The sequence below is a fragment of the Anneissia japonica genome, unplaced genomic scaffold (assembly GCF_011630105.1).
Source record: "Anneissia japonica isolate Jap-2015-1 unplaced genomic scaffold, ASM1163010v1 scaffold288226_len153066_cov224, whole genome shotgun sequence".
Taxonomy (NCBI): domain Eukaryota; kingdom Metazoa; phylum Echinodermata; class Crinoidea; order Comatulida; family Comatulidae; genus Anneissia; species Anneissia japonica.
The window spans coordinates 14,545-24,985 of NW_022717227.1; the positions used below are offsets into that span (position 1 = coordinate 14,545).

At 32.2% G+C, this 10,441-nt stretch overlaps 2 protein-coding genes across 2 annotated transcripts in view; both read right to left on the minus strand.

Annotated features, from left to right (window-relative positions):
• Positions 1-447: 447 nt before the first annotated feature.
• LOC117110156 lies at positions 448-7,004 on the minus strand (the record flags this gene model as incomplete). Its single annotated transcript, XM_033252770.1, has 4 exons — positions 6,786-7,004; positions 6,092-6,214; positions 3,198-3,338; positions 448-535 (listed from the first exon to the last, which is right to left on the minus strand). Coding segments are annotated over exons 1-4 (520 nt in total), but the record flags the coding sequence as incomplete, so codon positions are not given.
• A 1,021-nt stretch (positions 7,005-8,025) lies between these two features.
• Positions 8,026-10,441, minus strand: part of LOC117110152 (glucose-induced degradation protein 4 homolog) — a 6,793-nt gene continuing 4,377 nt past the window's right edge. The window contains exon 5 of the mRNA XM_033252765.1: positions 8,026-10,102. Within this exon, the coding sequence (XP_033108656.1) occupies positions 10,039-10,102 (64 nt within the window). The 3' untranslated portion in view covers positions 8,026-10,038. The remainder of the gene's footprint in view (positions 10,103-10,441) is intronic.

The following is a 10,441-nucleotide window of genomic DNA, read 5'->3' on the forward strand; positions in this document are numbered from 1 at the left end:
ATTTTAGTTTTATTTTAGGCCTTCTTCAAAATACCTATGCCACAGCAGTTGATTTTTTTTTGCCGTAAAACCAAAATAGTTTCATCTATGCCGACTTGCCGATCGGTTAGCGTGAGCCCTGACTGAACACTGCAGAAACTCCACATCGAACTTCGCATCGCGAAGTAAAACAAAATGTCGGAAAACTTTTCTTTGACGCATGCGTATTTGCATAAATGTCTACACACGTACGCACACACATACTACACACAATAAAACACAAAGGAAAAACAGTGAAAGTGATTACAATAGTTCCTATTGCATTACATGCATAGGAACTAAAAATACTTATGTTGTTACCTTAATATTCTGGCTAATTAGGCCTTTAAATACAGGTGATGGTCCTATGGCATACATAATTGTGGTGATATGTATTAATGGGATTACAGTATGATGAGATCAACTTACCGAATTCATCCTCCATTGCCATAATGATTTCTACTTGATCAAGACTATCTAGACCCAAATCATTCATAAAGTGACTATCCAATTGTAGCTACAAAAACAAAGAAATATAATATTTAATTGATATTTTAACTTAACATGTAAAATAATATACTGTAGGAGAAAGAATAAATTACATTCAGTTTAGATGAATGATGGAAAGTGACAAGACATGCTACATGATATTTATGTATAAGTATAATTGAGAAGTTAGCCTTAAACCTAATTAATTATAGTCATTGGAATAATTCCCTACTACAATAAACAAGGACAATTATCTCAGGCCAACAGTAATTTAAATCAATAAAATCCTAATATAATAACTTAGCAATAATTTATTCACACAAATATTTACTACTGTAATATTACTATAGTGACTTGCAGGTTATGAACAAAGATTTAATATTTTTACAGTGAAGATACAGTATCTAATAGACATACCTGGAAACAGAGATTTAATCTTTTTAAAAACTAATGAAAATATTTAAGAGATAAATAACACTGAAGAAAATTAATTAAACATCAGTTATTATTTAATATTTTATTTCTTTTTACTGAAGTTCCTGAAAAAATAATGTATTTTGAAAGTCCTTTTAAAACTGTTGAATTGAAACTTGTCAACTCACACAGCCAAATCAGGAATATCAATCAATCAGACATTAAATATTTTATTCAATGAAATAAAAAACAAATGACAATAAAGTATATAATACACTATATACTATTTACCCTTACATTTGCAATTCAGAACGCTTAACATTATCTTTTACAGAATGGTTAAAAAACGTTGTTAGGATACCTCACCTAGGGATTTGAGGTTAAGAGTTCATGGCAACTTAAAAATGCTAAAATCGTAATTTCCAAATCATATGAGCAAATGATTATATTTATATTGTTAGTAAAAATAAATTTGAATAACTTCTAATTCAGGATGTTGACATTTTAGTTGAAATGGATTAATAATGCAATTTGCACTTTACTTCTCTTAAGCCTCTACATGCATGCAAGATTACATTGTGGCCTGAAGGTTTTTCTCAAATAACTTTATATTTGATAAAGTTCAAAGTATATTATAACAACGATTCAGAATAATCTTAAGATTACCTAGCATACCTTAACTATTAGGAAAAAATTATATGTCACGGAATCCTTGAAATAATTGCCAACAGGTCTCTGAATCTACTCTCAGGTTCACCACAAACCATTATTAGTTCAGCCCATAGCAAGGTACAAGATAAAAACAGGATCAACATCAAATTAATCTACCTACCTTACACATGTCAGACTAATGACATGTTAATGGATCTTTAAAAAATTATACTGAGGAAAAAATGCGGGGTCAATAGGTTTATTTAAAAAACCAAACAAAATTTACATTAAAATTGGTTTCAGTGCAATTGGAATTTAAATTTAAGCAAACAAGGAAAAATATTTGTAATAATTATGTTATTGGAATAAAATTAACATAATCATGAGTAAAAGACATAGGCCAAATACTTCAATATTTCCAATGTGCTTCAACTGACCCACTAAAGCTGGGTACTTAAAAGGAAAGGGGAAAACTGGAAATAAATCTTCAGACTTTTAGTATGTCATGTCAATCCAATCTAAGTCAAAACAACAAAAATTAAAATATTTTGGTCTATTGATTTTATTTTAGTCACAGATTTTAATAGCCATCAGCAAAATTGACACACTACCGTAGGTCTAAAAATATGTTATTGGGGGCATGCCTGCTGACCCATGGTTCACTGCCAATGAGTAATAAATTACTAGAGGGCAATCTATTCATCAATGATTAATACAATGTAATATAAACCTAGATTCATCCCTTCTTCAGTTCATTTACTATAGCAAATTCTAGATGTGATTGCTAATTGCACACAGTATTAGGTAAAAGGTCTTCTGTGATCTTACTATTTACATTAAAGGACCTGCACCAAAACATAATGAAAAACAAAGAAGGGAGTTTGTCTCCAGATAAACTCTCAGTCCCAGTGACTAGAAGAAGGTCTCCAAAGGATACTGCATATAATAACATCCACATGTTAACTGCTTAAGCTGGTTGTTCCATCAACTATGATGGATGGACTTGAATATAACCAATGATGTAACAAGTTAATTTGTTCATAAGCTTGAGCTATTAAGAAGTGAAAATAAAGGCTGCATATTTCATATAAGAATAATTGCACCCATCATCCTTTCCAGTAAATATTGTACATGAATAGATTAACTACAAAACTATAAGAAGTGTAAAAGGTAGAGAATTTATTCAAGATTTCATCTCAATTTTTTAAAGATGTTTGTAACATGTATGTAAACCCGTAACTTAAATTTTAGTTCATTTGCATTAAAACATTAAATCACAAACAGATTTTACTGACATAAAACCAAAATAGTTTCATTTATGCCGACTTGCCGATCGGTTAGCGTGAGCCCTGACTGAACACTGCAGAAACTCCACATCGAACTTCGCATCGCGAAGTAAAACAAAATGTCGGAAAACTTTTCTTTGATGCATGCGTATTTGCATAAATGTCTACACACATACGCACACACATACTACACACAATAAAACACAAAGGAAAAACAGTGAAAGTGATTACAATAGTTCCTATTGCATTACATGCATAGGAACTAAAAATACTTATGTTGTTACCTTAATATTCTGGCTAATTAGACCTTTAAATACAGGTGATGGTCCTATGGCATACATAATTGTGGTGATATGTATTAATGGGATTACAGTATGATGAGATCAACTTACCAAATTCATCCTCCATTGCCATAATGATTTCTACTTGATCAAGACTATCTAGACCCAAATCATTCATAAAGTGACTATCCAATTGTAGCTACAAAAACAAAGAAATATAATATTTAATTGATATTTTAACTTAACATGTAAAATAATATACTGTAGGAGAAAGAATAAATTACATGCAGTTTAGATGAATGATGGAAAGTGACAAAACATGCTACATGATATTTATGTATAAGTATAATTGAGAAGTTAGCCTTAAACCTAATTAATTATAATCATTGGAATAATTCCCTACTACAATAAACAAGGACAATTATCTCAGGCCAACAGTAATTTAAATCAATAAAATCCTAATATAATAACTTAGCAATAATTTATTCACACAAATATTTACTACTGTAATATTACTATAGTGACTTGCAGTTTATGAACAAAGATTTAATATTTTTACAGTGAAGATACAGTATCTAATAGACATACCTGTAGGAAACAGAGATTTAATCTTTTTAAAAACTAATGAAAATATTTAAGAGATAAATAACACTGAAGAAAATTAATTAAAACATCAGTTATTGTTTAATATTTTATTTCTTTTTACTGAAGTTCCTGAAAAAATAATGTATTTTGAAAGTCCTTTTAAAACTGTTGAATTGAAACTTGTCAACTCACACAGCCAAATCAGGAATATCAATCAATCAGTAAATATTTTATTCAATGAAATAAAAAACAAATGACAATAAAGTATATAATACACTATATACCCTTACATTTGCAATTCAGAACACTTAACATAACATTTTTTAACATTCTTTTACAGAATGGTTAAAAAACGTTGTTAGGATACCTCACCTAGGGATTTGAGGTTAAGAGTTCATGGCAACTTAAAAATGCTAAAATCGTAATTTCCAAATCATATGAGCAAATGATTATATTTATATTGTTAGTAAAAATAAATTTGAATAACTTCTAATTCAGGATGTTGACATTTTAGTTGAAATGGATTAATAATGCAATTTGCACTTTACTTCTCTTAAGCCTCTACATGCATGCAAGATTACATTGTGGCCTGAAGGTTTTTCTCAAATAACTTTATATTTGATAAAGTTCAAAGTATATTAAAACAACGATTCAGAATAATCTTAAGATTACCTAGCATACCTTAACTAATAGGAAAAAATTATATGTCACGGAATCCTTGAAATAATTGCCAACAGGTCTCTGAATCTACTCTCAGGTTCACCACAAACCATTATTAGTTCAGCCCATAGCAAGGTACAAGATAAAAACAGGATCAACATCAAATTAATCTACCTACCTTACACATGTCAGACTAATGACATGTTAATGGATCTTTAAAAAATTATACTGAGGAAAAAATGCGGGGTCAATAGGTTTATTTAAAAAAACCAAACAAAATTTACATTAAAATTGGTTTCAGTGCAATTGGAATTTAAATTTAAGCAAACAAGGAAAAATATTTGTAATAATTATGTTATTGGAATAAAATTAACATAATCATAAGTAAAAGACATAGGCCAAATACTTCAATATTTCCAATGTGCTTCAACTGACCCACTAAAGCTGGGTACTTGAAAGGAAAGGGGAAACTGGAAATAAATCTTCAGACTTTTAGTATGTCATGTCAATCCAATCTAAGTCAAAACAACAAAAATTAAAATATTTTGGTCTATTGATTTTATTTTAGTCACAGATTTTAATAGCCATCAGCAAAATTGACACACTACCGTAGGTCTAAAAATATGTTATTGGGGGCATGCCTGCTGACCCATGGTTCACTGCCAATGAGTAATAAATTACTAGAGGGCAATCTATTCATCAATGATTAATACAATGTAATATAAACCTAGATTCATCCCTTCTTCAGTTCATTTACTATAGCAAATTCTAGATGTGATTGCTAATTGCACACAGTATTAGGTAAAAGGTCTTCTGTGATCTTACTATTTACATTAAAGGACCTGCACCAAAACATAATGAAAAACAAAGAAGGGAGTTTGTCTCCAGATAAACTCTCAGTCCCAGTGACTAGAAGAAGGTCTCCAAAGGATACTGCATATAATAACATCCACATGTTAACTGCTTAAGCTGGTTGTTCCATCAACTATGATGGATGGACTTGAATATAACCAATGATGTAACAAGTTAATTTGTTCATAAGCTTGAGCTATTAAGAAGTGAAAATAAAGGCTGCATATTTCATATAAGAATAATTGCACCCATCATCCTTTCCAGTAAATATTGTACATGAATAGATTAACTACAAAACTATAAGAAGTGTAAAAGGTAGAGAATTTATTCAAGATTTCATCTCAATTTTTTAAAGATGTTTGTAACATGTATGTAAACCCGTAACTTAAATTTTAGTTCATTTGCATTAAAACATTAAATCACAAACAGATTTTACTGATTAAAGGCTTAGAGATTTCACTAAATCTTACATAAAAGATTTGTTTGTACAATATTTATGTAAAAAGAACTAAATAAAAACATGCACGCCTACTATACTACCGATCAAGTCGTCTGCGAATTCTGTCAACAAGCACACATGTGAGGGAATCTATTTTTTTTCTGCTGAAAAAAAAAACACACTTGTAATGTTGGTGGCGCACTTCACATCTTGTTCCCTGTGCTGAAGATGAAAAAAACGATCGTTTTTCCTCTATTATCAGCATTTTTTAGTCGACTTTTTTACCAAAAAAAAAATTAAAAAATGAGAGGCGGCTAGAAAATCAGGGTTGGGCAGTGACGCTAAACAAGTATATTTCTTTCTTTTTTTGGCCTAAAATCCAGAAATTTGAGTATTGATCTCAAGATAAATCTTACCTTTTCCGGATTGACTTTGTCATAAAGTTTGAGCACATACAGAACTCTATCTCGGATCTGTTCAAATGTGAGATCTGGCAATCCACCATAGTATCTCACCTGTGATGCCCATGTTGGTTGAAACTGATGACAAAACAAAAACAAATTAAAAAAAAAAATAAAACAAATAAATATTTATTGAAAAAAATCATCTGGAATATTAATATTATTACACTGATACAAGCCCTCGAAAATTGGGATGAACTGACCTTGGCAAAAAGTCCTAAATATTCTATTTAGGCCTACTAGGGTCTAGGCTTACATGTAGGACCTAGGGGCCTACTACTACTAGGCCTACGCTTGTTGGGCCTAGGCCTAGCTAGGGCCTACACTGTAGGCTTGCCTAGGGGGGCCTAATTAATATTAACGCACGCACGTGTTTAAACTTCAAATGCAAAGAAATGCATACAATAATTGATAAAATAAAATTGATTGGACATTAAGCTAAAGACTTGGCCAGATCTTAAAAAAAAAACAAGCAGATCGTTTTATGTCACGTTGCAATTCTTCGTCGTTAGTAGGCCCAAGCTAGACCTCCTGTTCACAGTTCTACTACATAAACCGGTATCGTTCATACCGGGTCTAGCCTAGTAGCCTAGGCTACACACACCACACCAAGCACCGCAATGAATAAAAAAAAATAAATCTTACGTACCTGGTTTGTCCACAGTTGATATGATATATGTCTCCTATTTTGGCAAAATGTTATTTGTGTATTTTGAATACTACTTAATGCAGAGCTAACTCCATATACAGCTGGTCGAATAGTTACATTTTTGCACAACGTCTGCAAGAATCGTGCGTACCTCACCATGGCGGCCATCTTCTTGTGAATACCCAGATAGATTTGCCGAGAAATAGATGCGTGTGCATGTGCTAACGTTAGCTAACTACCCTTGCAAAAAATCTTCATTATTGAGGGCGCCAAACATAATTTTTCTAATACAGTAATGTGATCTGTTGATAAATTACGTATTAACCTATGCAAAAAAAAGTGTTGGAAAAACGTTAGAAATTAAGCATACTTGTACTGTGTGGAACACAGAAAGAATTAGGAAATCGTTTCTCCCATCTGCCATCAGAAACCATAACGTATCGTGGAAGAGGTAAATTTAATTTAATGTTGAATATTGTTAGCTGTTTACATTTTAAACTGGTTTTAAGTTTTCAATCAAAATTTTATCTTATATTTTAATGTCTCAACCTCAGTACTTTTAACTACTTTTACCAACTTTGATATTTTAAAAGTTTCCGGATTCTAAAACCGTTCACACTTCTGAACATCTTTATGGCTGGTTTGCAGTTTTTTATGCTTATATATGTTGTATATCACATTTTTAAACTTTTTTTTTTTAATGTTGTTTTATATTTTTAAATATTTTTAGACAATGTTCAGCATGTACACTCAGACAAAGTTTCGAACATGTTTTTATCTGCATGTTGACCAATAAATCGAAATTTAACTGAATCACTGTAGTATCATTCACTTATATCTTTTTTCTATTATGAAGCATCATTTATTTATTGTGTATTGCATATTGATTCTAAATTTTAATCACTTTTTTCAAGTTTTAAGTTCTCTTTTTGTACATTGTTAGCTTGTGAATGCACTAGTCTCCTTTGAGTGCCACCGATCTAAAGACGTGGTACAATTCTATTTTTTAATGTAACATTACAACTACACTTAACGTCTTTTTGAAATAGAAGTAAAAATCAAATACAGACCTCTTGCACACCAATTGAACTACAGACCTCTTGCACACCACATCAAATACAGATCCTCTTGCACACCACATCACATACAGACCTCTTGCACGCCACATCAAATACAGACCTCTCGCACGCCACATCAAATACAGAGCTCTTGCGCGCTACATCAAATACAGACCTCTTGCAGGCCACATCAAATGCAGACCTCTTGCACACCACTTTCACCTTTTCTTGCTTCAACATTAACACAAGTTAATGTAAAAACCATAACAAACCCATTTTAATTGTGTTTCTATAACATACTGAAAAATTATTAAAAACTGCAATGATTTTACAATAACAATAATTAAATATTTACATTAATGTAATCAACTTAGTTTTTGTAAATAATTAAATAAAAGAATTTACCATCCACAACATTTTCCATTTAATGTTTGTATAAAAAAATACACAATCTAGCCACCTATGCAATCATCCACTAACATCTCACAGTCTATTCCTCTTGATTTTCTAAATAAAACACTACAGTTTAACATGAGTTATAAGAAAGAATTATAATATCTACATACATAAAATATAACCAAGTTTTAAAACAAGCATAACAATAATAAAGAACCTCACCCTCAACCTTCCTGACATAATCTTAATGATCAGTCATTTGTATTATATATTATGATTAAAATGTGAAAATTTTATAATCAACAAACATGTTCTTGATTACTCTTAAGTAATTTGACCCCTAAAATAATCATTCTTTCCAGCCCCCAATATTCAGGCCTTGGATCCAATTTCATTCCAAATTCACACCCATGATATATAATTAGAATGGTCTTCCCACATATGGCATTAACATTAAAATGATCAAAATTCTCAGGTCTCTTTGGCTAACTGTTCTTGTGTAAACCCCTTGGGCCCTTACAAACAAGATGGTAGATATACCTAGCTATATCTATAACAAATTAGGGGCGCAAAGGTGGAGTGGGGGCTCAATTAAGTAAGGGGACTCTGGGTTGCATGATAAGGTGATTTTTAACAACTTCAACATGATTTTTTTTCCTTCAGACGTTTTTAACAGAGGGGGGGAGCAATCTTTTTTGGGGTGGGGCATGCATCCCCTAGATATGGTACTGCCTGTATGGCAAATTATGTAGAGATACAGAAGATCATAACACAGTACACTGTTATCAAAATTTACTTCTCAAAACCATAAATTAATATTTCAAATTCAAAATGAAATTTGATTTAAAATATTGTATGATGGAAATAGTGGTACAGTATTTTAACAGTATGGGGCTTGTCATGCCAAAACAAAACAAAAAGATTGACTTTTTAAAATATTCATATTCTTCACATTGTAAGCTTAATGACAGGTCACAGGGGCGTACGGTGAAAAATCTAAGGGGGGGGGGGTCGAAACGAAAGTGCAGGGGGCAAGCTGAACTCGGAGCAATTTAGCGAAGCTTTCAGAATTCGCGGGGTGCGTTATTTGTGAGTGAAGCGAGCATATTTGCGAGCATATTTAAAGGGAACTTTCTTTAAAAGGGGGGGGTCGACCGCACCCATCGACCCCCCCACGGTACGCCCCTGGGTCACTAGAATCAATTATTTCCCAAGTTGTGAGTAAAGTATTTGTTTCTCTGTTCTCAACTACAGATTACTGCCACATTGTTGCTAATTACTCAGTTTAACATTTAGTGACACTACGTTGGATTGCAAGCTTCATATGACTTAGCAACTATGCTACTCAGGACTGACATACTAAAATAGAGATTAAATCCAATCCAAACTTTGACGTATGTGGTTCACACTACGTATACATGAGAAATATAGAGTATACAGTCCTTTCAAAGTACTCTATACCCATGTGGACACAAAGTTATACAGTCCATTTACAGTGTTGTATACTTTACCTATTGGTATACAAGTTGCAATGGTCATATCAGTCCTAATTACTAATATGTAAGTTCCTCCAATACCAACCTCTCTATACTTAATAATATTTTTTTAGATTAATCAATGAATTAAATTACTGTAATATCAATACATACACAGTGTATCTACACAAAAATATAGCAGGTTAGTGTGTATTGCATGTTTCCAGTTTATGCCTGGACATGGAGTCAGTTCACTCTAGGCTGGCTGGCAACTTGCCAACAATCTTGTTTTTTCGTCAGTTTTCTCGCAGTTGTCTTTATCCTTCAGCGGAAAACATAAATTGGCATACTATGGTCAGCTACGTGCTCTAAATTCAAAGACTGAAACCTGAGAAAAAAAATCAAACACACATCTTAGAATGATAGCAACACAGTTTTGGAAATTTTTATGTAAATAGCGGAAAATATTGTCTTGTATGCCAAAGCTGGGAGCACCTGGCAGTGAATTGTCATGCACTGTCTACACTGAATACAGAAAACCATTTGTGTCATTACCAGGACATGTCATGTCTGCAAGGTACCCCAAGAAATCCCTAACAATGGCAGTGATGGATAGAGTGCAAAGCAGAAACATACCATTCAGAGCTCTTGTGATAATAATATCCATCAATGGCGCCTTTGGACTTCTGGTAGCAAATGTAGTAGAATCCAGCAAACGATGCTCCAC